Source organism: Mustela lutreola, chromosome 15, assembly GCF_030435805.1.
Source record: "Mustela lutreola isolate mMusLut2 chromosome 15, mMusLut2.pri, whole genome shotgun sequence".
Classification (NCBI taxonomy): domain Eukaryota; kingdom Metazoa; phylum Chordata; class Mammalia; order Carnivora; family Mustelidae; genus Mustela; species Mustela lutreola.
Genome location: NC_081304.1, coordinates 16,880,976 through 16,908,511, shown reverse-complemented (window position 1 = coordinate 16,908,511; position 27,536 = coordinate 16,880,976). Strand labels below are relative to the sequence as shown.

General features: G+C 52.8%; 1 protein-coding gene across 3 annotated transcripts in view; it reads left to right on the top strand.

The window, feature by feature from the left end:
- Positions 1–18,238: 18,238 nt before the first annotated feature.
- CRHR1 (corticotropin releasing hormone receptor 1) overlaps positions 18,239–27,536 on the top strand; it is a 50,748-nt gene continuing 41,450 nt past the window's right edge. For all 3 annotated transcript variants that reach the window (XM_059149064.1, XM_059149066.1, XM_059149065.1), the window contains exon 1: positions 18,239–18,571. In XM_059149064.1, the coding sequence (XP_059005047.1) occupies positions 18,539–18,571 (33 nt within the window). In that variant the 5' untranslated portion in view covers positions 18,239–18,538. The remainder of the gene's footprint in view (positions 18,572–27,536) is intronic.

Genomic DNA, 27,536 nt, shown 5'->3' with positions numbered 1-27,536 from the left:
CACCGGCCTCCCCAGCGGTGTGGCCCATTGTGTCCTTCACCCGTTTCTGTGTCACCTCGTCCAAGAAGCAGGCACTTTGGTGTCAACGGCGCCTGATCGCCACTTAACTCCTGTGTGACCTTGGACCCACTGCATAACCTCTCCGAGCCTTGGGTCCCTTATGGGTAAACATGTGGACGATAACACCACTTTCACGCATTTTGGGGCCGAGGAAATTGCTTTGTGTACGTAACAGCCCTTAGGATGTGCTCAGCACACTAGTAAGCTCTCGGTGATGTTTGAGCCCTTTCTCTGGGCCCACCAGTGCTCTGACCCTTCATTTTACTTTTCTGCCAGAGAGCTACTTCCTAGGAACAGAACAGCCTACCCCTCTCTCCTCTGCTGGGTGCGTCCAGTGTGGGAGGTCTCCAGCTCCCGTCTGGAGGGTCAAGGTCAGGATTCTGTATGCAGTGAGCACTGGGTGCATGCCAAAAGGAGATGGAGGATGAAAAGTCAGAGGAAGGAAAGGAGGAAGAAGGGAAGGGGAAGGAGAGGCAGGAAGGGGGGATGAAGGAGAGGCGAGGAATAAAGGGATGGGAAAGAAATCATGGCGGCAGGAAGAGAAGGACAGACTCCTTTAGCAGTAATGGACACCATGTGAATTGCACACTGACTGGTACAGAACACAGGCTTCGGGCATGGCATGTGAATGGAGGGGTGGGTGGAGGGAGAGAAGAAAGGAAGGAGCAACAAGGAAGGAAGGGGGGAAGGGAATGCAGCATTAGTCTGTGCCCCTCGGTCTGGATTTCCCTTTCTGTCCACCTCAGCTCTCCCTCGAGGTGATGTGGGCCTTCCAGGTAAGAGCCCTTGGCCCCCGTGGCCTTGTGCTGCCCAGGAGAACCAGGAATGTTCCCCCGCCGCTAGGCAGGTGCAGCACAAGGGCACGGAGAACAGGAACAGCCCATCAGAGCCTAGGCAGGCCAGAGCATGCGCCTACGTGCTCCTCCTCCGCTTTCCGCCTAGCCCCATTCTCCACTCGGAGGCCCTGCGGAGGAGCAGGCCTGTTTAGCATGCAGGGGGCCTCCTGCCTGACTGTAGGTAGGAGAGGCAGCAGGACAAGAGCCCTCTGGAGGTTACTGAGCTTGTAAGGCCTGGGTGGACAGATAGCTGCATGGCAGGCAGGGGGCTGGGAGCTAGCCTAGGCCTCCTTGTCCCCATGCTGAGTGATGGACCAGAGCTGCCGGAGCCCATGCTCACCTGGAAATACCCCTAGGAAAGCCCTAGGAAGTCTTCAAAATGACAAGAGGGAGGAAGGGACTCCCTTCGTCTCTGCCCCTTTCCTGGACTTTCACTTTGCAAGGAACACAGTGAAGGCTCTGAGGAGTCCCGCAGCTAAGAAACCCATTGCACTTGACGACTGCTTGCCAAACCTCTCCCATCTCCTGAGAGCACTCAGTTCACATCTTGAAGATGAGAGTTTTGTAAGATGCAGTTTGGAAATGCTGAGGTGGACTAGGGAATAGGATTTGGGCACTGGAAGTATTGGAAAGTCACCGTGGTGCCTCTGGAAAACTCCTACGCATCCCGTGAAGCCCACTTCAGAAGACTCGGGCTCTCCATGGCGTTTCCCTTCTGGGAGAATCTGTGCCCCATGACCTTCACACACCACTTGACTCTGTCCTTTTCCCACAGAGTTGCTGCGTTGGGCTTATTTCCTGCTAGACAGCAGCCTCCTTGAGGGCAGGAACCGCATGGTGTTCAACTTGGTTTCTCTACCACCTGACACATAATACACTCTCATTTACCAGTGGAATTTAATACAGCATCCTTATTCTACAAAGGAGTAAGCTGAGACCTAGGGAGGGGCCAGGTCTTGTCCAGTGTTTCCCAGCCGGACTTGGTGGGGGGAGGGGGATAAGGAGTGCCCGCCGGGCTTCCCGGCTCCCCTGAACTGCCCTCTCCCCCTCCCTGACTCTGAGCCGGTTGTCATGGGTGCTGGTTTTTCTCTCTGGCATCTCTAGTAATAGTCAGGAAAAGGACTCAGGCAGGGGGAGGCTGTAGCTGATATCTCCACTTGGATCAGCAGATGTCAGGGGGGTCATTTCTGTTCCCTGCCTTCACTGTTGATGTCACCGGTGGCTGTAAGCTTGGTTCAAGCAAGGCCTAATGCCCCTGACCCGGGTCCTTCTCTGAACCTAGTTAGTAGAGGACTCTGCTTCCTCTCATTCTTTAGCATCTGAGGCTGATTGCTGGCATCCTGGTGGGGAGGGTAGCCATCAGTTAAATAAAGCTAGGTGAGGGCAGGGAATCTGAAAAGTGGGTGAGAGTGTGCCCCAGCACCCCCATCAGCAGCTCACCCCCAATCCTGTCTTTGGTGGGGGCCCTCAGTGAGGGGGGCTGGGTCTCTGTGCCAGCCTGGCAGGAGAGCCGGTGTAGAGAGCAGGAAGAGTAGGACGAAGCGTCCTGAGCCCGGAGAGCAGTGCCCTCTCTGACACCCAGCCCTGCCCAGCTTTGGAGGCAGCTGGCCCGTGCTTTGGCCGGGCTGACTCTTGGCATCTGTGTCTGTGTCCTCTGTGTGGCCTTGCCCCGCCTCGGGGCTCACATGCAGGCATGCAGGGTGTGGGTTCCAGGGAATGTGGGCACAGTCTTCTCTTGGGCCAGGTTAACGATTATGGAGTGGGCACATTTTGTGCTGAGGCCTGGAGGGTGGGAGCCGGGCACAACGGAAGTGCCAGATGAGGTTTCCTTTCAGAGAGCTTAGTGTCTAGTCACGTGAGACGTGCCTCTAAACCTTCTCTAGGGCTTGGCAGCCAGGAGGGACCCTGCAAGGACAGAATGACCCGGTGTCAGGCTGGGTTGGGGCTGCAGGGTGGGCAGCCACTCATAAGTTGTCAGGATGGGGCAACGGGACACCCCACTTTCTGGAGGAGCCCTCGTGCCCCCAGTGGGATAACCCTGAGCCCTGTGCCCCACAAAGGCTCCCCAGTTTCCTCAGGGGGACTAAGCTCCTGTCACTGTAGGGGTAACTCGCTTGGTCTCTTCCCCTCCCTGTCTCATCCTCCCCTTCCCTACTGGGGCTACCTGGCATCACTCCCCAAAAAACTACCTGCCTTCGGATCCTTATCCCAGGGTCTGCATCTGGGGAAACCTACTCTAAGACAGTGCAAGTCGGCACAATCGATCTGGGGGACGATTTGACAGTAAGCGCTGTTATAAACGCACCTGTCCATGGGTGAGCCATTCCCCTTCTGAGAATTTATCCTATAGACATTCACTTATATATGCCAAAAGATTTAGGAACAAGGATGTCTTTTGCAGCACTGCAAATGGAAACACCTAAATGCCCAGCCCTGGGGATAAGTAGAACATGGTTGCATTCGATCAGCGGAATATTAGGCAGTCACGGCAAAGGAATGCCAGGGGACCCTCTTTATGGGCTGATTTGGGACCATCTCTAAGAAAAATTAAGTGGGGGACAAAAACAAGGTACAGAGAAGCATGTTTGCTTGAAACGAAAAGAATATGCAGCCATAATTCCTTGTTTATGAAAACAGACTATCTCTGGAAGGGTACCAAGAAGCTGACAAAGTTGGAGCCTCCGGAGGGAGGGATTGGGTAGCTAAAAGCAGGGAAGGAGGGGGAAATTTTCAGGGTTGGGTCTGCGCGTGTTTTGAGGTTTGCATCATGGGCAGGGTCTGTGGTCTCCCGTCAAAATTTTATAGAACTTAAAAATAATTATAAAGGAGAACCGCAAACACAGGAACCCGATCAGAAGGTTTTGCTATCATGATCAACCCAATTTTAACCTGGCTAGGAAAAGTTGAACCTATGGCCAGGGGCGTTTGGCCTTCCTTTTCTCATTTAGCGTTCCCATAAGGTTGTTCTGCACCATTACTCCAGGTGTCTAAATAAGGAAAGTAGGCCTGAGTCCAGTCTTCTCCCAAGATGCTGAGAGTCCAAGCCGTCCTTCCCCTACCCCTTCCCAGGGGAGAGAAGAAACTTCCTAAATCTTCCTGACCCAGGGAAGGTTGAAGCTTTTCTTTTCCAGAGCTATTTGAAATGCAGACTGCTAACTTCGGAGGGGATGAGAAGAGGCAGTGGGCTGGACGGAATGACCTCTCCATGCAAGCCCCTTGTGGGTGAGCACCGCACTCTATTTCTCTGTCCCAGAGGCCCTGGCATAGCACCTGGCACGTTCGTCGGAGGGATGGGGGATGATTGCCTTTTGCCCCAGGATTTCAGGCACGGAGGAGCAAAGGGGAAGAAGACTGGTTCTTTCCAACTCCTGGGATCCCAGGTCAGTGAGAGCTGGTGAGCAAAACCCTGGAGTTGGACACATCCTCTCTGAGATCGAGGTTCTGCTTTTCCGGTACAGAGACTGCCCCTCAAGCAGAAGACTGAGCAAGACCCCACTGAGGGGCTGCCCAGTGTGCCTGGTACACAGCGGCTCTGCTAGGGGTCTGCTCATCCCCACCCCTCCTCTGGGCAAAAGGATAACCATCACCAAGGTCAGACATTGTCCCCTCTTTGCCTCCATCAAGCATCCTCCTGACAAGGGGCTCCTCCTTCTGTCTAATTGTACGCCCCTTCTGCCTGCTGTATGCCCTGCCCAAGCCTCCTGTGCTCGTGTCCATGGGCAGAAGGAAAAACCAGCAACCTGGTCCCACAGGGTTCTTGTCCCTATCTGGAGGCATCGAGAAAGTTAAGGTTGAGTCCCATCACCCATGGGCCCAGCCACCCCAGTGCCTCCTGCTAGCCCCAGTCTCGGCTCCATCCCTTTTATTCTTCCTGTCCCCTCCTGGGCTCAAGGACTCCTGGTGCAAGGTCAGCTGAGAACCCTCCGGAGTCCCAGGGCACAGCACCTGCCCCTTCTCCGCCCCACTCTCTTCCCTTCCACGGGAGGAATCAGCAAATAGCTCAGATTCTGATGACAAGGAGATTGAACCCCAGGCGCGGCAGCCCTGACAAGTTGCATTTTACAATAAATCCCCACAATTAGACCCTGCAAACAGCGCCGCTGTCGCTTCTTTGATATACGGCAGGGAATTAGCTTAATGTCCCTGGCAACCAATTCTTGGACTAAAAATAGTATGGCTGTGGGTTCACCTTCCCCTGCTCAACATCCAATCTTTGCTGGTGCCAGGGAGGGAATGGCCCCGGGGTCTGGGTCTAGGGGCTGGGCGTGAAGAGTTAACCCAGCTTTCACTAATGTGTCTGTCGAGAAATTATCCAGCAGGGCGAGGGTGGAGGCCGCCTTCGGTGGGGGAGGGAAGCCAGGCTGAACTGTTTTATTTTAAATACAGGCTTTTTGAGTAGGCAGTCACCCTCCCAGAGGACTCCCTGGTTGGCCTCCTGAAATATTACCTCTTCTCCGCCCATCTTGCCCCAGCCACCAACAGTAGCATGCCACCGTTTGGGGTATGGTGGACTAGGAAAGGGTTCTAACCCAGTAGGGCTCACGGTCACTTCTCTCTGGTTTGCAGTTTCCTCATCGACAGGAGGAGGGATGACATGAGCCCATCTCATCGTACATTGGATTTGCAGACACTGTAGACTCACAGTTTCCAGTCTTTGGTCCCAACTGTCCTCACAAACATCAGGATCCCTGAAATGCCAACATGTCTGTGTGCAAAGTCCCTGACAGATCGTCAGAAAGCACCTGCAGGGAAGCACGGACACACGGCATGCACGTGTACACACGAATGCACACCCAAAGGGAATTTCTTTGTGTAACACTTCTGCCGTGTGCGGTGCTCTGATATGTTTGCTCCTTTTTTCTTTTTAATATTTTAGGGCTGGTTCTGACTCACCCCATTTATTTCACCATCTTGTAATGGGTCACAAACTGCAGTTTGGAAAATGCCGACCTTGTTCAGACCCTTATTTTACAGATAGTAGTACCAAGGTCCAGAGAGGGGAAGGGACTAGTCCAAGGTCACACAGCAGGCTGGTAGGAAGACCTGGACCAGACTCTAGGTCGGCTGGCTTCACAGTGTTGGTATGTCTTCTCACACACGGACCCCTTTATGTTGCGGCTGCTCACACGAGATTATAGTTCCACAAAGATCAGAGTCATGTCCCCAGCACCACTGCCCCTCCCTCTGTGAAAGGCTTGCCCATAGTAGGTGCCTAATAAATGGCTCCATTGGGCTGATGGGATAATGATGAGAAAGGGTTTGGGGATCAGTACTGGTCCTGCTGCAGTGGTGGTGGTGAGGTAGATACATACAGTGATCTCAGCCCAGAGACCAGGTCAGCTTCAGCTCATCAGCAAGACTGGGCTCTCCCAGGGCTTAGGGAGGCTGACATTCATGGTGGAGGAGAAATTCTACTACCAGGCTGGGGTGGTAGTGGAAGAGAGGGGGCTCTCATTAGGAGGTGGTGTTAGAGGTGGGCAGGGGCTACAGTGACTGGACGGGTCACCCGGAGCATCAGAACATGCTCCAGAGAGAATGGAACTCGGTCTCCTGTGACTCCTCCGTCTTTCTGGAAGGAGCCGCTGGGGAGGTCTCGAAGGTGAGGCAAGGCCGTGCAAAGGGGGAAATGGAGATGGGGACACAGAATGAGCCATTTCCATGAGCTCTGCTGAGCTAACACCAGAGGCGCCACAGCCCAGGGGTGGCCAGGAGCCCTCCAGAGCTCCTCCCCCGCCACAGCCACCCCCCACTCCACCCCAGAGGAGAAGGGCTGCCCCTGTCTCCTTTATCTGTGAGAAACTAGAGAGTGGGGGCTGAGGGTGGGGGGGACTGGGCAGCCTGGGAGGAACAAGCACTCATTCACCGACAAGATGAGCATCTACTTGGTCTACACCCCGTTCTCATCTCGGGAGAGAGATCCGGCGAGCAGGGACTCCTCAGGCCATCCCCTGTGGCGGATCCTTCCCGTCCTGAACACATATGATCAGCACAGATGCAGGACATAGAAAATGAGCCACGTAGGGTGGCCTGGCAGGAGCAGGTCTCGGACTATTGGGTTATTCATTCATTGCACAAGTGTCCATTGAGTTCCTGCTACGAGCGGGATGCGGTGCTCAGGGTACGAGAGACTTGCTGTGAAATGGCAGAGAGCTCAGGGTGTCAGGGAAAGCAGACTTCGCCCAAGGATGTTTTGAGTGGCAAGGGAGTAGCTCACAGAGCTCGTGGGCAGCACCAGTGAAGCCTTCCTAGGGTGAGGGAAGTTTAAAGTAACAGAGTCAAGGTGAGGGTTTGCAATGTGACAGGGGCCCGAGAAGCCCGTCTTGTGTGGGTTTATTAGAGGTCTCCTCAGCCCTGGGTCTCGGCCTCAGCTTGGCAGCCTTGGGGAACTTTGTCATTTCATCTGCCTCCAGTGGGCCAGAGCTCAGGGGGGCTGACTCACAATAAACAAACTTTCCAGAGACTGACTCATACACTAAAATGCCAATTTGTTTTTCTGTAATGGAAGTATATTTGGTAAGCGGAGCCTCATCGGCAGCCTGCTTGAGGGTTAGAAAACTGGGGTGTGAGTTTCAGGGGCCACATTATACCAAGGGAGGAGATCAGGCAAAGCTTTGATCTTCTGTGAGTCTTAGTTCCCTCATCTGAATATAGTGGCTACCCCAGGGGGTGCTGAGGATTAAGTGAGCTATTGCCAAGTGAAAGAGCCTCGTTTCTCTATAAGAATATCTATACACAAATTAGTGATTTCTTAAAGTTGTGGGTTTTTAAAAAAATAGATGATCGATGTACATGGTATGAAATCCCAAAGGTACCCACATAATAGAAGTCGACAAGTGAGTCTTGTCCCTGTTCCTCTATCCTGCCCTCTCAGCTACCGGTTCTTCTCTTTGGAAGAAACAAATAATCACCAACCACTGGTATATTACTATTCCTTTGAAGGCACTTCCTTTAAATTATAAAAGTAATTCACAGTTGGAGCGCCTGAATGGCTCAGTTGGTTAAGCATCTGCTTTCGGCTCAGGTCATGATTCCAGGATTCTGGGATCTGGGATCGAGCCCTGCATTGCATTGGGATCTCTGCTCAGAGGGACATCTGCTTCTCCCTCTCCTTCTGCCTGCCTCTCCCCCTGCTTGTGCGTTCTCTCTTTCTCTCTGTCAAATAAATAAGTAAAATCTTTTTTTTTTTTTTTTTTTAAGTAATTCATGGTTTAAAAAAAAAAAAATCCCAAGAAAACAAGAGGAAATACAGGAACATTTTCTTTCTCCCGAGTCCCCCAAGCTCACACCCTAGAGGTGACTGTGGCTGCTGGTCTCTTGTGTTCCTTCACAGGGTACCTATTAGTGCTGGTTCCAATGCACTTTCAAGGCGGGGGGGGGGTGGTCTGCTCAGGGGACCGGGTTACAAATGAGAACAAGCAGGATTAGTCAGGAGGTGGGCAGAGGCAGTGGGAAGTTCTCAGGGGACATTTCTATCAACTTAGGGCCATGGAATGAATTGCCTTTCTCCACTCCGGGGAGATTTATCATCTACCCAGCCGCCCACTAGTCCACCCATTCAACCCTTGCTGGCGGGGCCCTCTGCTAGGTGCTGTGGGAACACAAGATGAATGAGTGAAACATGCTCTCTTCTCCTGTGTCATCTATCAGTGGGACAAAGGACATGCATCTATGGATTTGTTTAAGCCTGAAAGGGACAGGAGAGGTTCCCTGATACACCTTTAGCCATTGTGACATTTCACAGACAAGGAAACTGAGGTCCAAAGAGAAGATGTGACTTGCCAAAGCCACGCAGCCAAAAGTCTGCGGCGCCAGGGCTGGAGGTCTGGGGACACGACCCTGATATAAGGTGGGAATGGGTGTAGGAGAGAAACGGGCTTGGAATGAGTGTATGGCACCCAGGGTAGAGATTCTAGTCCTGGGGAGGGGGCGGGGCACTCAGCAGCTAGCAAAGCTTGAGGACAAGCACCAAGGCAGGTTGCTTGGAGGCTGGATATTTACAGGGGTGGAAGGGAGCAAGTGTGGAGGTGTAGGCTGGTCAGGGGATTCTTGTCCAGCAAATGGGGTTTATCCTTGGAAGTTTAGCAGCCATGCGCCGAGGGACCCTGGGTACCCCTGGAGTCATGCAGGGCACAGCTGTCTCCATCAGCACAGTGAGAGAGGCATGGGCAGAGCCTAACCTTGTTTTTCTCTGGCTTGGACCCTCTACCTCCTGCCCTCCCCTACCCCATAGCAATATCTTTTCAGTGAGGTTGGGGGAGACCCTTAGGTCCCCTCCTGATGCCTCTACCAACCATGCCTCCAGCTGGATTCCCTTCACTGGAAATGAAGTCTCTGCTCATTTGTTTGAGGTTGCCCCGCATCCTGCCTTGCATCCTTGGTGTGTCTGTCCAGTCAGACCCCCTGGGAGGCCTCGTCATTCCTTGAGTTCACTGGAGTCACATGCAAGAAAAGACTCATTGTGAACACTCTCATATTTGCAAACTCAGCTTCTGAGCAGCCTGCACTGACCGAAGCCTTAGCAAGAAATGCACGGCCCACTTGAACTGGATAATTCAAGAAGAGTTTATTAAAGAGACTGTTCACAAAGATTTGCACAGAACGGGGAAACCGCAAGGGGTCATGCAGGACCCTGAGGCCAATGAGAACGGACTCTCCTTAGATCCAAAGGGATGAGGGGAAGAAGTTACCAGAACCTCTGGAGAGAGGTTGCCATGAGAACAGCAGAGGCCCTTGGTCACGTGACACAGCCAGGCCAAGGCCACCCCACAGGGAAAGAGCTAGTGGGATAAATACCCCAACTCCCTCTCCTGTCTTCAGCTGATCTAGAATCAGGGCTTCCTGTTGGCTGAATGCAACAGGAAGTGAGAGATTGACCAGTCAGCCGCGGGGCACACAGCAGGTGGGGAAATGCAAAGGGAGCTATGGAACAACAAATGGATGACCCTGCCCGACCACCATGAGCTCCTTCATCGCAGACATAGCCACTCCCCCTTTGTGCCCTCACAAGTCCAACCAGGCTCTGTTTCCTGCCAAGGGATCTCCCACCTGCCTCACAGGTCATTTCCCCTCTTCTCTTCTCCTCTGCTCCACGCCTCAGGAGCTCTCTGTGCTTCTCCCCCATCAAGCATGCAGGTGGGCTGAAAGAACTTCAGGCTTTGTCACCCCCTTGTCCTGAGCACATGGGATGGAGCAGTATGGCCAGCCTCAGGCCAGTCCTCTCATGCGGAAGGTATCCGTGCAGCATGAGGCCTTCATCTTCTGGAATGAACAGCTATTGTGTGGCCATTAGGTTGAGCCCTGGTCAACACTTCTCTGGCTCAGGAAGACTTGGAGGTGCTGGCCCATGTCCAGCTGAGCCACTGGGGCCTGGCCAGATGGCAGCCAGCAAAGCAAGGCCGCCTCTGAGCCACAGGCCTGGCTTTGGAAATCAGGCAGTAAGTGACCTGCGGGAGGGAGCATGCCTACAGGCACCTCAAGGTGGGGGAAATTGACCCAGCCCCTGTCCCAGCATAGGCCAACTTGACCCAGACCTCAGGTCTACTAAGTCCTGCAGGAGCTATGGGACATCCGCCAGGCCTGAGGAAGGCAGTGTGGTGCAGGGCAGAGTGCAGGAATCTGACAGTCAGGGATAGGCTCTGCCCAGCTTTGCCCCCAATACACCTGGTCTTAGAAAAATGGCTTCCCCCGCTGGGAAGAACCTTTTTCAAAACATGGCCTCTGCGGTATACCTCTAATATATCAAACTGGTCAAATGAAAATGCAGCCTCTGAGCCTTCTCCTCAATCTCCCATCACCACTTCCTCCCCCTACCCCATCTCTAACTTCAGTCCCTGAAGCATCTTTTCAGAATCCTGGGGTTCCACAGAAGATGGTTCGGGGGCACCTGGGTGACTCAGTCGGTTAAGTATCCAATTCTTGGTTTCAACTCAGGTCATGATCTCAGTGTTGGGAGCCCCGTCGGGCTCCCAGGTCAGCAAGGAGCCTGCTTCTCTTCTTCTCCCTCTCCCTCTGCCCCTCCTCCCTCTACTCGGGAGCATGCATGCACTCTCTCTCTCAAATAAATAAATCTTAAAAAAAGAAGAAGAAGATGGTTTGGAACCCTGGCGTATATACTCCCTAAGTGGTCTCAGGCAGCTCTCACATGCTGTGAATTTTTTTAATGCATTAAAAACAAACAAAATGTTGCCATAAAACTCCCATGTACCCATCACCCAGATTCAACAGTTAGCAACTCACGGCCAACCTCATTTCATTAATATGCCTGCCCACTTTTTTTCCTGTATCACTTTAAGGCGAACCCCAGACATCATGCCATTTCATCTATAAATATTTTAGGTTGTATCTCTAAAAGATAAAGACTCATTTTAAATATATAACCACAATGCCATTATCACACGTTCAAATATCTAATTAGAATTCATGTTTCCAATTGTTTATTTATAGGTTTTTTTTTTTTCTTTCAATTTGTTTGAATCAGAGTCTGAGCGAAGTCCTCATAGTGTGGCTGGTTAATACGTCCCTTCAGTGTCTCTGTCTTGCTCTGTGAGTTATAAGTGGCCAGTGAAGGTCAGGGTGACCACTTTTCCTGAGTTTCTCTGGGAGCAATGAAGACATTCCCAATTCCCAGCAAACTGGAGGGGAAATCTTTCCCGCCAGGAGACCTTTTTAAGGCCCGAGGGGATGGCGGAGGGTGGGGAAAAGGAAGGGTGAAAAGGCCAGGCTGAGGCTCAGTTCTATGGTTTACCACCTGGAAGGTGTAACTAACTGCCTGTTTGGGGGGGGGGGGGCTAGCCAGGGCCCAGAAGAGGTGAGGGTGAGGCTTCAGAAGAGAGAGTGCTGTGCTGCACTGGTGGGGAGAAGGACCCAGAAGAGGACAAAAACCTATAGAGTGCACTACCCTGGAGGCAAGATCCTGGGGTCTAGTCCAATGGTGAGACTGACCATTAACTGTAAATATTTCGTTTGGCATCTACTGAGCTGGAGGACTTTGACAGCGGCTGGTACTGCCAACCGAGGTGAAGAGGAAGCAGGATGTGCCCTCCAAGGAGCTCATAGCTCTTCAGGGAGATGGATAGGCACATCGCATATTTAACCTCTAGACTTCAATGAACCCATCTGTCAAACAAAAGTAATAGCACCGTGCCTATTAGACCAGCAGGTTTGTACGAGAAACTTCCTCGTTCTAAATAGGATTTTAGGAATAGGAAAAAAAGGAACAAACTACACCTGTAAAAAAAAAGGTGGAGGTGGGAAGGCTGAGTGCTAATCTGGGGGAGGGTGAGGAGCATTCACAGAAGAACCCAGAGTCCTTAAGTCCTCTCCAGGCTCTACCAACTACCCAGCACGGGGACCTTAAGCAGATCCCTGCGCCCCCACAAACCATCATTGGTGTTACTGCAGTGTGTTCCCTGGGGCCTCAGAGTTTTGGAAATGATGGAGTTCAAGAAATGTAGAGTGGTGAACCCTTGCTTTTCTGTGGTCTTCAGACAGAATAGAATGTGGATTTCACAGATCATAGCCCCATGGAAAGCCTGGGTTTCTGCTGTCCATGGTACCAAACTGCAGCCTAGGCCACGGAGCCTGAACCCCAGCGTTGTAGATATGTTGAGCCAGATCTTTGCCGTGGGGGCCATCCTGTGCATTGGAGGATGTTTAACAGTGTCCCTGGCTTCTATCCACGAGATGCCAGGAACTCTTCCCCAGTTATGAAAACCAAAAATACCTCGAGACTTTGCCAAATGTTCCCTGGGGGGCAAAAGCCTCCAGTTGAGAACCACAAGTCTAGACTAGAGGGATGCCATTTCTCTGAGAAGAGATGTGAGTGTGTGCTCTTCCTTTTGACTCTGCACAAATGGCCAGTGCCTCTGATCTATTTTTCTTCCAGAATGTTCCCAAGGTGTTAAAACTTCTTACTTCAGTGCACCTTTAAAATGTTTTCTTAGAAACAACTTCAGTGCTCCTCTTGGCCACACTTAGGAGGGGGAAAAGTTCTATTTATTTATTTTAGAGAGAGAGTGTGTGTGTGCACATGTAAGCCAGGGGTGGGGGGTGGCAAAGGGAGAAGAGAAAGAATCCTCAGAGAGCCTGATGCAGGGCTTGATCCCAGGACCCTGAGATCATGACCTGAGCTAAGATCAAGAGTCTGACGCTTAACCCACTGAGCCCCCAGGTGCCCCTTGGCCACACTTAATAAGGGTAAAAATACAGGCATGGTACCCAGCGTAATCATGCTTGTCCTTCATTGATCTAGACTCAGACTCGGGGAGAGGAGGTGGAGTGGGTAGGTCATCTGAGACTTCTGTGGGTGACCGGCCCACCTTGCTTGATGTCACTGCCAAGCTTGTCCCATGGCTTGCCTTTGCTCTTCCCTTTTGTCTATCCATGGGGAAAGTAAAAGGAAAGAATGATTCTAGAGCATCATTTTCCTGGAACCAGGACCATCTCTAGGTGAAATCACAGCCCTCCAGGGGTCTAGGCTCAAGTCATGTCTCTGTGGTACACTGGAAAACATGCGGAATGGGATTTGGGGATATCAGGCTAGAGTCCTGACAGTGCCAAAGCCAACCTTGTGACCTCGGGTGAGGGATCAGCCTCTGAGCTCAGATTTCTCAACTGTAAATGCTGTAAAATGAAGCTGTTAATACTTTTTTTACAGGGTTGTTGTAGGGATTAAATGAGAACATATCTGTGAAAGAGCTATGTGGTACAAACTGCCACATGAGTCCTAATTACTATTGTTATTATCTGTTGTTCTAAATGGAAGACTCTGTGTGTGTCAAATAAATAAAATCTTGGGAAGAAAAGGAGGGGGGACACCTGGGTGGTTCAGTTTGTTAAGCGTCTGCCTTCAGCTCAGGTCATGATCCCAGGGTCCTGGGATCGAGCCCCGCATCCAGCTCCCTGCTTAGTGTGGTGCCTGCTTCTCTGGCTCCCTCTCTCTATGCCCACCCCCATGTGCGCGGGCATGCTTTCACACACTCTCTCTGTCTCTGTCAAATAAATAAATAAAATCATTAAATAAATAAATGAGCAAAGCAATAATATCAGATCCCTTATCCAAGGGGATCCTCAACCTGTCCCCTTCCCCACTCTGTTCTGCCAAGCCTCACCAGATCACTACATCCCCATTACTTGTCCCAATCAGACCAGTCTTCTCCCCTGCCCCATACTTGTTCTTCTGGCTGTATCTCTTAAGGGACCCTCCTGCTTTGAAGACGTCCTCTCTTCCTTACCCATCTACACTCACGTCCTTCAATATCCAACTCCCAACCTACCTCCTCTAGATCTTTCCTCTGACAAAGAGGGTCGATGAAGGTCAGTTTGTCGTCTTCTCCCCAACTGAGCTACCTATAGCCCCACAACCCCAAGACAAAGTTATGCTCAGTTCTGGGTAGATCTGGATGGATGATAAGGAGGATGATGATTTATAAGATTTAATAATAAGAACAGCTGACATTTTTTAAGCCCTTCCCATGCACTGCGCTAAGCACACTACACATATTAACTCATTTATGGAGTGCTGGCTGGCCATATGGGACTGAACATCTGTTTCTGCCTCCAGAGCCTAGCACAATACGACTTCTTTGGTAGAACCTTCTTCATTGGCCCCCAGGCAGAATTAATATCTCTACCTCTGTGCCCACAGTGCCTGGATATTATTGACCTAATTTCACTAGCTTTTAATTATTTATCAAAATTTCCCCTCCCACTCTGTGAACATCTTGAGGGCTAGAGCTCTATTATATTCCTCTTTATTCATCTTGGTGTTCAACAGTAACTGCTACATAGTTGCCACTCATTAAATGTTTGTTGAATGAATGCACAGATGGATGGGATAATTAATGCCATCTCCCCTGATATGCATGTGATTTTATAAGCTGCTCCCTCCATGAGGTCATTTTCCTGACCTCACACTTGAGAAGCATTCTAGACCAGATTTACTCCAAGCATGATCGGTCTGCAAACAATTTGTTGCCAGTCCATGGCAAAGTAAATGCAGAAATCGACAGTAAGCATTTAGAAAATTTTTGGTAACTTGATAGAGTAGTTTAGTGTCCACTGGATCATTAGAGTTAAAATTAGATCATTAGCTTTAAAAATTGGGCTTTTATTTTGTCTTTCTTTGTTATTTCCTTCCTTCTTCTAAGAAGTCATCCCTACTCTACTTTGCCATCATGTCATTTGGCAACAGCTTAAAATTTCAAAAGCAAGAACAGGTTTTTCTGTCCAGGTAGTCTGAGAAGTATGGTTCCAGACCATCAAACTCACTGGGATCCCCAGGACTAAAGCCAGTGGAACCCCACAGGTAGAAGGGGCATGCTCAACCCTCACTCTCTGGGTGACCCCCATCACTGCTGGTTCACATCTGTCTCTCCTACTGTTTGGAAGGACATGGAAGTGTCTCTTTTTCCATTTAAATTCATTTTTCTCCGTCTTTCAAATCTGGCAGGTTAAATGAATGAAAGCTGATTCTGATCCGGGCCTGAACAGGAGGAGGAGAGGGCAAAGGAGGGGTCTGAAGAAAGTCTGGGAAGGGAATGACTGGATGGAGCAGGTGGCAACCCTGAAGAGGGTGGGGAGGCTCCTGAGGAGACCACCCAGAGCTGTCAGGGGTCCAGCTGGAGCAGCTGGGGCCGAGATGGGGGAAGGGCACAGAAGCCTTCGGAATGGCATCTTCATCAGGCCCAACGGATGAGAGCCAGGCTCTTGAAGGTGGAAGGAAGCAGTTTCAGCACAAATGAAAGAGAATATGGAACCCTTTTACAGAAGGGATGTTGAGCAAGAGATTCTCATAACTGACCTGAAGCAAGTGGTCAAGGCCAAAACTATAAATAAGTAAGTATTGGAGTGCTATAGAAGCTCTCCTCTTCCCACCCCAGAAGGGAAGTGGGGTGTAGATATCAAGTCCATGAAATCAAGACAGATGATCAACATGGGGTGGGGGGGGGGGGAAGAAACTGTAGCATTTGTAGATGCTCCTTTAGAAAAAGAAGGTCTGAATCCCACATGAAAAAGGCAGGAAGGGCAAGGCTTCATTACAGCCCAATCAATGGCATTATCATATTTAAAGATCAGGTCAAGGGGAGGACAATGCGACTCAGAAAAGCAGAATCTGACGGTGTTTATGAAACCTACAGAAGCCCGGAATCTGGAAATCTGGAGCTGTCTGGTTCCTGAAGAGTCAGTTCTAAGGTTGGGCTGGGCTGGAGAGTAGTAAGGACTTAACATGTCCGGGGCAAACCTCCCTGAGCACCCACCAGCTTCCTCTCCTCTGATTCCACAGTTCACTGCCTCTATGACCTTCCAATCAAGAATTCTGTTCCTATAAAGAATTGCCTAGAAAGGAGGGACCATGAGGTCCATACACTAGAGCATCAGGTCTACTCAACGATGATGATGACGATGATGGGGGGGGGGGGGGCGGTGGCAGTAATAGTGATCATTGCTAACCTTCACTAAGCCCATGCTATGTACCAGGTACCATTCCAAGCCATTTACAAATATTAACTCATTTAAACCGAACTATAGCCCTATGAGGTAAGCATTCCTACCCCCATTCTATAGGTGAGAACATTGAAGCTCTGTTAAATAATTTTTCAGGTTGATACAGCTTATAAGCAGAAGAGCCGTGGTTCAAACTCCGGCTAACTGACTCCAGAACATGCACTAGGCTCGACCACTCTGCATTTAACTTTTATTGAGAATAACACATCGGCAATCTGGCTGGGGCATCCGGGTCTTTGGGGCTTGCGTGGCGTGAGTCCGTGCTGGATTCAGCATGCCCAGCACTAACCTAACGGGGGTTTTGCAAGACTCAGGACTGTGTGCTTCATCTAGAAAGTGCCACCCTGTGTGGCTAAGCCCGTGTGACCAGCTGGCTGTCTGGACAATGCCTCTCCCCACTTGAGAGCCCCAAGCCCCTTCAGGGCCCAGTCCTTCAGGCACTTTGAGCTGGGAATCAGGAACCTGAGGTTGAGGCTCAACAGCTATGGGACAGGTAACCACCAGTCTGCACCTTAGTTTCCCCGCAAGAAAACTGTGCATGTTAAATCACACTATCTCTTAAAGTAACTCCCTTCCTGAGTGAAGAATCAGCTGGATCCATGAACGCACGGGTGTCTGCCCAATGTCATGAGTAGTGGGTGGAAAGGGGGATGGAGTGCAGCGGGACACGGGGTCCAGGGAAGTTAGGATCAGAGTTTGATTTCAAAGCTGGCTGCCCACCACTCTGGGACTGTGCTCTGCCCCGGAGTCCGGCTGGCTCTGAAGGGACTTTGCTTGGCGCTGCAGGCTGAGGCTTCAGCTTCCCCGTGAAGGAAGGAAGGAGTAGAAGAAGTCAAAAATTCTGTCCAAATGCAAGGGCTGCAGAGGAAAGTTTAAGGGACTGGAGGAGGTGGGAGCTGCTTCCCAGAGCTGGGGGTGGGGTAGGGAGATAGGGAGCCAAGCCTTCTGAAGACCCCAGGTCTGGAGCGAAACTGACCCCTCCCCCGAGGGTCCGGCCGACAGGGGGCGCTGGGCCTCCTCCACGCCCTGCTTGCTGTAAGCCTAGCTGCTCTCCCCCGCCGTAGTGCAATGCGCGCTCTGCTTTCCCCTCCACGGTGCTCAGGTGCCAGCTAGTCCTGCAGGGCACAGCCGTCTCCCCTTCATCTTAGGGTTCCCGGGTTAAGCCCCTTGCCTGGACCAAATCGAGCAGGCGCTTAGTGTGGAATGAATGAATGAATGAACGAACGGACGAGAAGGATTCGTCCCGCAGAGCTTCGCGTCTCTGCGCGCACCTGGCGTGCGGGGGCCAAAGGTGCTGAGGGTCGGATTCAACGCGGGGACCCCGCTGTAGGGGGCGCGGCGCGGACCTTCTCCTGGTCGGCTGCGGGGCGGGAACTGCCCAAACGCAGTTCCCAGCTTCACCCGGTTTCCGCGGCGCCTCTGCTCACTCGGGGCTGCCCTATTCTTCAGTCTCCAATCGCCTCGCTCTCGTAGATTCACCTGAGCACCCCCCCCCCCAAGTTCCCCCAGACTCCCTGGACTCCCCAGGCCCCAACCTCAAGTCAGGCGGGAGGAGGGAGGCAGGAGGCAGGAGGCTGCCTCCTCTCCCGCCCCCGCCCCCCAACCCGGGCTGCGGCGGCCGCCACCGCTGCCAGTGCGTCCCGCCGACTGCCGCAAACCCGGGCGCAGGGAAAGGGGGTCAGCAAGGCTAGGGCGCGAGGAGCCAGCCCGGAAGGCTGGTGGCGGGGCGCGCAGGAGGCGAGGGGAGCGCGGAGAGGGGCGCGGCGCGGAGGAGGGACTGAAGGGGAGGGGAGAGGGGAGGGAGAGAGGGGAGGGGACGCTCGGCGAGGGGGCGGGGAGTCGAAGCGGGGAGCTGCGCGGACCGAGGGGGAGGCGGCGGGGACGCTAGGCGGCTGTCGGCCGGGCTGAGTCAGGAGACGGCGGCCGGACTTGCCCGGGCCCGGGAGAGCGGGAGCCCGCGGGGCCGGGCCGGGCTGCGGGGCCGGGGAGCGCAGAGCCGGGCACCTCGGAGCCGGGCAGCGACACGGGAGCCCGGCCTCCCAGCCCGCGTCGCCGCCCCAGCCCGCCACCGTCGGCCGGCCCCTCTGGGATGTCCGAGGGACCCAGGCGTCCGGGACGGTGATCGAGCGAGCCCGAGGATGGGACGGCGTCCGCAGCTGCGGCTCGTCAAGGTAAGAGCGAGCGGGTCAGCCCTCGAGCGCGGGCGCCCCCAGCCCCGGGCCGGCGCGGGACGCGGGTGGGCTGTGGGTCTGATGGGGGTTACTGGGGAGGGCTGCGCACGGGTCCCTCTCCCTGGACCTCTGGAGCCGGCGTGGCGGGGGCAGGGAGGACTCAAGTGAAAAAAAGACATCATTGTGGCGAAGCTGCTGGGATGTTGGCGGAGGAGGGGTCCGCCCACCCCGGCCACCGGCTCCGCGCGGAGAATCGCTTTAGGCTTTGGGAGTGAAAACTTGGTTCCACCGCCCACCCCAACCCCTCCCCCCCGATGCAGACCCCGATCCCGGGACAGGCGACTCTGAAGGTGGGCTCCCCACCGGCCTCACACCCTCTCACCAGCTCCCCGACTCCGCCCGCCCCCGCCCGGTTCTTGGGAGCTCCTTCCTGCCCCTTCCCCTGCTCGGAAAGCTGCGAGTCCGGGGAGACAAATGTCCCCCGAGTCTCGCAGCCTTTGATCAACATCGCAATCTCCGGGGAGGAGACGGTGCATCCGGCGGCGCCCAGAGCCCTGCGTGGCGGCCGGCGGGCGGGAGCCCAGCGCTAGCTGCCTGAGCCTTTGCACTCGAGAGTCGCTGCGCCGCGCGGCCGGCCGCGCCTGCTTCTCCGGCTCCCGGTCTGGCGACGCGATTCCGCCGCCCCGAGTTTAGAAAAAGTCCCCAGACCGCCAGTCCAGCGTTTGCCGGCTGAAGTTCGGGGGCGACCGGGAGTGCCCGCCGGCTGCGTCCGCCGTGAAAAGGCCAGGGGGGTGTCGTCAGTCCGGCCCGCGGGTGGTGACAGCCACCACTTCCAGTGCCGAGCGCTTCCCAAAGCGGTTCGGCTCGCCGGGTGTAGGCGCGTCAGCAGCAGGCAGAGGGAGATGAGAGGTGGGTGGGCCTGGGCACCGCTGCCCCAGAGCCCTGCTCTGACCAGAGCATCCGGACTCCGCAGGGTCGGTGTGCACCGCCTGGGGTACAAACACAGACCACACCAGCTTGACTGGGTTCAGGGCGTTTAAAAGCGATTACATTGAGAAGAATTGAATTGACTTGGGGGAGGGGTACGAATTTCATTTTTCCATCGGTTATTAAACCAACTGTGCGTATACTGGCTCACAGTGGTTTGATTTAAACTACCCGAATTTTTAAAAATGTTAACAGCTGCCGGTTGGTCAGTGGAGATCTCAGCAGTGACTAAAGCTTTCTCCATCCTCTCTCCCTCCCCTCCCAAATATTTATAAGTGGTGTTTTAAAAACGACTGAGGGTTGGTCTGATTGAACCCATATTCCCTCCCCCACCCATTAACTCAGGACTAAGGGTGAACCCAGAGATTATTTTCTGGGTGACCAGGAGATGGAGGAGGGAGGGAGGTTGAATAGATGGGATTGAATGAGAATATTTTCCGAAAGGCTAGTGTGTACCCAACCTTGATCTGAATTCACTCATTAGTTAGACTGAATTGGATCTTTTAAATGGATTCAAGGAATCGAACTGTAGGTTTTGGGTTTGTTTTGTTCTTCTTCTTTTTTAAGTTTACGTGGTAATACGTAAATGTTCTTTCTCTGGCCTTTCTTAGAATCCTGGGCAATTCTCTGCTTAGAATTGCCATATTTTTCTACATGAAAAAACGAATTTTTTTTCTGTCGTTATGTGTGTGTTTTTCCTTCTAGATGGTGACATGTGTATTTCTCCTACTAGATGGTGAGGTGTGTGCCCTTTATGTCTGGCCTAATGAACTCATTAGGTGTTTAATAAACACAGAATGAGTGAGAGGCAGGGAATGAATGGACAGTTCATGCTGGTTTCAATTAAATAATTACCTTTTTTTTTTCCTATTTATGTAGCATGTACAAGGTGCTAGGTGTTGTTTTACCTGCTTTGCAAATATTAAGTCACTTCGGCTTCCTAACAGCCCTAGGAAGTAGGGATTATTACTGAGGCACAGAGAGGCTAAGTAACTTGTTCCAGGTCACACAACCAGTGAGTGGAACCAGAATTCAAACCTAGGCACTGTTGTTCTAAGGTCTTGCTTATTAGCTTTGATCCGCGAATATTCACAGCCACTTAAGTCTCATCCTAGGCCTTTGCTGGATGAGATCCCTGGTAGTTCAGTCTGTTTGAGTCCAGGGGAGTTAATCCAACATCCAGCTCAGTCCTCAACAAGTCAGCCAGTGTTGGAAGAAGACTGCACTGGTTACAGGGGACTGGGGCCGGCGGGGTTGGCGGGGGGTGCGGAGTGTAGATGTGAGTAAGTGACAGGTGAAATAAAGTCTTTGCCCCCAGGAGAGAGGATGCTTGAACACCTCTGGGTCACCCACCCACCAGCTGCAGCTGCTCTCAGGGAGACCCAATGGTGGGGTCCAGGTGGGCTGCAGGTGTGAGGGCGGAGAAGGCAAAGGCTGGTGGGATACCAAAGGAGATTGGGTTCTGAAGCTGGCGCTGGTTTTCTTGCTATTGCTCTCATCATAATGGCAATCTAGTAGGATCACAGAGTCTAGAAACCAGAGGGGACAATTATTACCCCCTCACCCTCCTAACACAGCCACTGCCATCATTTTTGAGATAATCCCTTCAGCCCTTTCTCAAGTGCAGGTTTGGGTACCCTCGTGGCCATTGGGCACACCGTCATACTGCGTCACAGCCCGAATCTGTCCCGGGTTATTCCCGAACCTCCAAAGGGAGCTTGTCAACAGCTGCTACTTCCTGCGAGTGAATATACTTTGGATCCTGCACTGGCGCACATTTGGACCATTTCCAAATTCTTTTTTGACAGATACGGTGGAGCCACTTTTTGACAGGAGCATTGGCAGGAGGGCAAAAAAGTGAGCCCAGAGTGGGGGGAGGTGCTCATGGGCCACCACAGACCAGGTACAGAATAGGAGAGCACAGCCGAAAACCAGTCGAGGCCTTCCGGATTCTATACGAGTCTCTAAGGAGGGCATCAGTCCAGTTCTCAAGAAGGGGACGGACCCGTGGAAAAGCAGGACACTGACCCAGAGCCTGTGAAGATCAGCTCAAGTGGAAAATCCATTTCTCACCCTCTCTGACATTGGCTCCTCAGAGAGCATCAGCAGCCAGCAGGGTTCAGTAGCACAGTTGAAGGAGTTTGGAGGGTCCCTGGTGCCCCTTGGCTGTACCCCAAGCACCTATGCTGTGCTGAGCTCACAGGCCTGAACCCGGGCCATGGTGTGGCCTGGAAAGAAGGCATTAGGCACAGGGCTGATCATTTCTACAGTTACTTGGGTGGAAAGGCCATCAGCCTGGGATTTGGCAAACCTGACTTGGGTCTCAGCTGTGCCTTTAATCAGCTGTGTGACTTAAGGCCGGTCACCTTCCTTCTCTGAGCTGTTTCTCTATAAACAAGTGTATTGAATGACATTCCCATTCCTGGGTACCTTTCACATCTCTGTGAAAGATGTGTTTCTAAACACTCCTTAGGGCCATGAACTTCCATGGGAAGACTGGGCTGCAGCAGGTCTACTTTCCAGTGCTGTTCCTCCCCAACTGCGGGACCTTGGTTTCCTTCACACTTGGATTCAATACCCTGTCTGAGCTTGAGGATTTCCAGTTATTTGTTTATTTATTTATTGGTGCAGCTTTTTTTTAAAAATAGATTTTATTTATTTATTTGATATAGAGAGACGGCGAGAGAGGGAACTCAAGCGGGGTGGGTGGAAGAGGAAGAAGCAGGCTTCTGGCTGAGCAGGGAGCCTGAATGCGTGGCTCCGTCCCAGGACCCTGGGATTATGACCCAAGTCTAAGGCAGAGGCTTAACAACAATGTCCCCCAGGTGCCCCGAGCATCTCCGGTTATGAAATGAAGACAGTGCCCAACTCACAAGGCCCAGGTAAGGACAAGAGTGTTCATCCACGGAAAGAACCCAAAACAGCACCTGCCACAGAGTTTGTTTTCAGAGAAAGTTGCAAGGTGACTGCTCTCGGACAAAATGGGATAAGGCAGGAGAACCAACCAGAAAATGCTCTTGGAGGCTCAGTATATAGCATTTTTGTATCTTTCACTTTTCACAGCCCTGGACTTAAGAGTCCACTGCACGCCGTGGTCATTTCACGAATGTTCGTGGTTCGGATGGCGTTACCGCAGCTTCTTCCGGTTTACTATTGTACTATCAGAGTAGAGTGACTGCTGTTCCCACAAGATGCAGATGTCATGTCAAAGCCACCCTAGCAGAAAAGCCATCTCACGGCGCCTGGGTGACTCAGTTGGTTAAGCTTCCGACTCTTTGATTTCAGCTCAGGTCATGGTCTGAGGGTCATGAGATGGGACCCCACGGGCTCTGCGCTGGGTGTAGGAGCCTACTTGGGATTGTCTCTCTTTCTCTTCCTCTGCCCCTCCCCTCTCTCTGTAAGAAAAAAAAAAAAAAACACACACACACACAGAAAAAGGGAAAAAAAAAAAAAAAAAAAAGAAAAGAAAAGCCACCTCTAATGCTCTGATGCAGATTAGAACTGCCCTTAAGCCCACTATTTTAAAAAGGAAGGAAGATAGGAAGGGAGGAAGACAGCAAGCAACAAACAGCCAGTGCAGCACCCCAATGATTTAGAGGATCCTTTAAGGGTAGAGCCTTGTCTGGTGAAGCTCTAGCCCCGGTGCTGTGTCTGGAGGAGAGCTAGTTGGTAGCAGGTAACGTGGGCCTTTCTTGTTTCCTCCTCTGTGCAGAGAGGGATGGGGTGGTGATCTCCCCCAGCTCTGACTCTCCCCTAACCAAGCCCAGAATCAACAGAAGGAAGACTGAGCCCATTTTGGAGCTAAGACCAAATCTCAATTTTAGCTGCAGTTCCACATTCAAAGAACGAATTTGTTGATTACCAATGATCCCTGTTTACTAAGATTCTCTGAGTTCCTTTTCCAGTGCTTGTCTTCAGACTTGCTCTTGGCCAGCCAGCCCTCACTCTCCCTGATGTGGAGGTCAGCGTCTTTTTGTACAGGTAGGAACATCGGGTGAAGCAGGTGTGGCCTCTAGGCAAGTCAGGTTATCACTCTGAACCTCAGTTTCTTCATCTGTAAAAAGGGAGTAAATAGTACCTACTTTATGGGATTAATCATAATGATTTCATGAGATGTCAGGTGTGAAATTAAGCACAATGGCACAGTGTCTGGCTTAATAAATAATTAGCTAGAGTAGTCACTTAATAAATCTTAACAAATTTTATCAATCCAAGGCAGACCCTCAAAAGATGGGGTAAGGGAATGGGAGGTGGAGGAAGGAGTTCTTGGCAATGGAGAATCTCCTGCTTGGGGAGTCCTTGTCACAGTCCCTGGGGAGAAGGGATGGCATCACCTGCTGTCAGCTGAGTGCCAAGGTCAAAGGACAGAAGTGCCTGCAATTGACCCTCTGAACATCTGTCATGTGAAAACAATTGATAATAAAAGTGAGACATGTAGGAAGGATAATACAAAATGATTAACTCACTGATGCAAACAATTATTTTGAAAACAACTAGCTGGACTGCTTTTTTTTTTAAAGATTTTTTTTATTGATTTATTTGACAAACAGAGATCACAGGTAGGCAGAGAGGCAGGCAGAGAGAGGAGGAAGCAGGCTCCCTGCTGAGCAGAGAGCCCAATGTGGGGCTCCATTCCGGACCCTGAGATCATGACCTGAGCCGAAGGCAGAGGCTTTAACCCACTGAGCCATCCAGGCACCCAGAAAACAACTAGCTGGGGTGCTTTAAGCAACAGAGTCTTCACCATTCCTTTGCGGGGTAAGCCCTGTCAGCTTTGGCAAAATGGAGGAGACTGGTTGGTGGGGAGGAGGGAGGAAGCCTTGGGGAGCGTAGTCATAAACTTCCTTCTCTGTGAAATGGCCACATCGAGATGCATTTCTGGGAGACAGGTCCTGTGTACACAGAACTGCCGATTCAAATGCTCTTGCCAAACACTTTCTTTGGCCAACTGTCTACACAGTGGCCGTGAAACTGTTTCAGGGACAAATGAAAATACTTAGGAGGACTCTGCCTGCCCTATAAACACAGGTAATTTTATGACCCCACCCCAGCCCTATTGGGCCCTTGGTGGGGGGCAGCCCCAGTGAGGTGCCTTAAGGAGGGGTTCTTGGGGTAGGCACCTGCCCCCCTCTACCTGCCCATCTTTATCCAACCTCCAGCCAGTCTGGCCGTGAGCCCAGTGCCTAGGTCAGAGTCCAGGACAGAAACTGGCCAGACTGGTCCAGCTGCTTCCATTGCTTTGTTCTAGGCTGTCACACAACAATTTGGAGTTTTAACAGGCAGTCAGGGCTATGGTGAGGCACAGGGGGGCCTTTGGGAGGATGCACTGCTCTGTGTGCCTGGCAGGTACCTGGAGCCCAAGAGCCGAGAAGCAAGCCTAGTGGGAGTGATGGGCTAGGGAGAGAGCGGGCTGTGACATTTCATTTAACCCGCGGGGACTCCACCCCGGGGATCCATGCTTCCCCAGCCTCCTTGGCAGAGTGTGGAAAGGGCTCATGGTTTCCAGAAGTGCAAGCCCTGGTACGTGGGGTCAGAGCTGGGTAGGGAGAGGGAAGGAGGCCCAGGACACGAGACTGGACTCTGCAGGCTGGGGGAAGAGACCGGGGTGGGGGTGGGGGACTCCCCTGGGGGAGGGATGAGGGAAAGCCCTGGGCTGGGTAAGCACCATCCTCCGGGCTCCAGGCACCCCTTGCCCCCCACAATCCCACTAACAGAAGCAGCCTGCTCAGGGTGGACGATTTTATTATGATACAAGATGTGGGCATGCAGACCAACGGCGACGAGGCAGACAGAGAGACAGAAACTAAAGTCGATGCAGAGGTGGGTACCCCTGGCTAAAGTTGGCATGAGAGAGGGAGAGACCTGGTGGACAGAGGAGGGAGTAAGGGAGAGAGAGAGGGAAAGACAGAAAGAGGTATAGTAAGAGAAAAGACCCGAGTGTCCTTTTTGGTCGGTTTGCTTTGTCCTTCTGTACCCCCAGCACCCAAGAGAACGCGTGCCCCTGCTTCTGAGGCCAGAGACAGCCTTTTCCCTCTTGATTTCTTCTAGGAGAGCAGGGCTGGACTAAGGCTGTGAAGGCCACAGATGGGCACCCCGATAGGAGCTCTCCCCACACTCCCAGCCTCCTGCTGCCCCCCCCCCCCACCGCCCGGGACTGAGTTCTCCTCCCCAAGTTCAGAGGGAACAGAGCCTGCTGCCTTTGTGGTCCTAAGTGACCCCCAGCATGCAGTCTGTCTCTTTCACACACACACACACACACACACACACACACACACACACACAATCCTTGAACCACCGGCTTTTGTAACAGCATGACCCCACCCGCTCCCCCTCAGATGGTCACCACCCTGTCTTCCCCAAGCACAGCTGAACCGGGGAGGCTGGTGTGTGGCATCCCCCTGCCTGAGGCCAGGGCTGGAAGACAGATGCCCAGAGGAGCCGCTGGGCACCCAGGGGCGGTGGGCTATCTCCATGGTCACTCCCTGGGCCACACAGGCCTGGCTGGGAGGCCAAGAGCCTGGCCCCTTGGAGGGAGGCCTGTGTCCTGGGCTTGGTCTAACCACCCCCCTTCTTCCTTCCTCCTGCCTTTTTCTCCAGCCAGCTTCTCTTGTCCAGATGAGCCTCTTCCAGGAAGCCCTCCAGTGGTTGTTCCTGTGCTTGCTCTAGCTCAGGGTGGGTTCTCAAACAACAGGGGACCCTCTAGTTCTTTGGTGTGCCCCCCCCACAGGATGCTCGAAATATTTGCTAACCAGACCCCACACGGACCCCTAGTCACTCTCTTCCCCTGAGCCCTTGCTCCCACCGTAGACTCTGAGCTCCACCAAGGCGCCGGGAGGAGTCCCTTAAATACACACACACATACAAAGGCCCCCAGCACCCAGTCCAGTGCTCATACCCACACCCAGCCCCCAGATGCGGAACTCAGGGGAGGGCGTCTCCTGGTTCCTGCTCCCTGCTGCACGTTTGCAGTGCGGGCAGAGGTGCTATGGTGACAGGAGACACAGAAATGACAAGCTACACAGATAGTTCCTCTGCCTCTGCGAGCGGATTTATGAGTCAATGGTGGATCGAAGGCTATGATGTCGGCACCACTTAGTAACATTGAACAATTCCAGCCCTGCCCGTGTCCCACCCCCATCCCCATAGGGCCAGGACATTTGTCCACGTGTGAAAACAAGGGCAGCATTTGGCTTCTGGAGGGGTTCTGGGCAAGGTTGGTGGGAGATGTTGTTGAAGGGATATTTGGAGCTGGGCTGACAGAGGAGCAAGATCCTTCTCAGAACCTGGGGTGTTCGGAGAGCAGGGCACTGTGGTCCCCAAGCAGGGGCCGGGGAGGAGGCGTGGTGGCAGCCTGGGGTTCCCTCTGCAAGACTGCCCTGGTTTTGCTGGGAATGAAGCATGAGTAGCCAGGCAAGACCGAGGTGGGCAGAGGACACCAGAAGAAAGGAGTGGGCCAGTTCTTGGCTCCCTAGGGGGGATTCTGTCTTTCAATCCACAACGAAACCCCCAGTTCCTTACGGGAAGGGGTGGGGCCGCCTCTGGTGTTTTTCTCTCCATTTTGTGGGACCCTAATGGTTTTGTTGTTAATGCTGCCGCCAGGTTGTGAAATACAGGGTCCGTGCACCGTGGCAGGGCACATGTGCGACCCTGAGAAGTCGAGCACCCCTCCCAACACCCCCCCCCCCCCAGGAAGAAGCGCTCTCCCTAACGCTGAGGGAGCAGGTGCCTGGGGTCCGAGCCAGTTCTGCCATGTCCCGGCTGGGTAACCTTAAGCAAGTCACGCAGCCTCGCCAGGCTTGGTCCTCCTCTGGACCTTGGTGGAAAATAAAGGAGGACATGCTGTGTGGGGAGGAGCCCGCCCCCAATAAAACTCACTGAGTGAGACCTGCTGCTTTTACTGGGGGGCCCCACCCCTCCCCTCTGCTGCCCTGGACGCTGGCCCCAACCATGGAGCCTCCTCCAGGGGGCCTCCCTGATA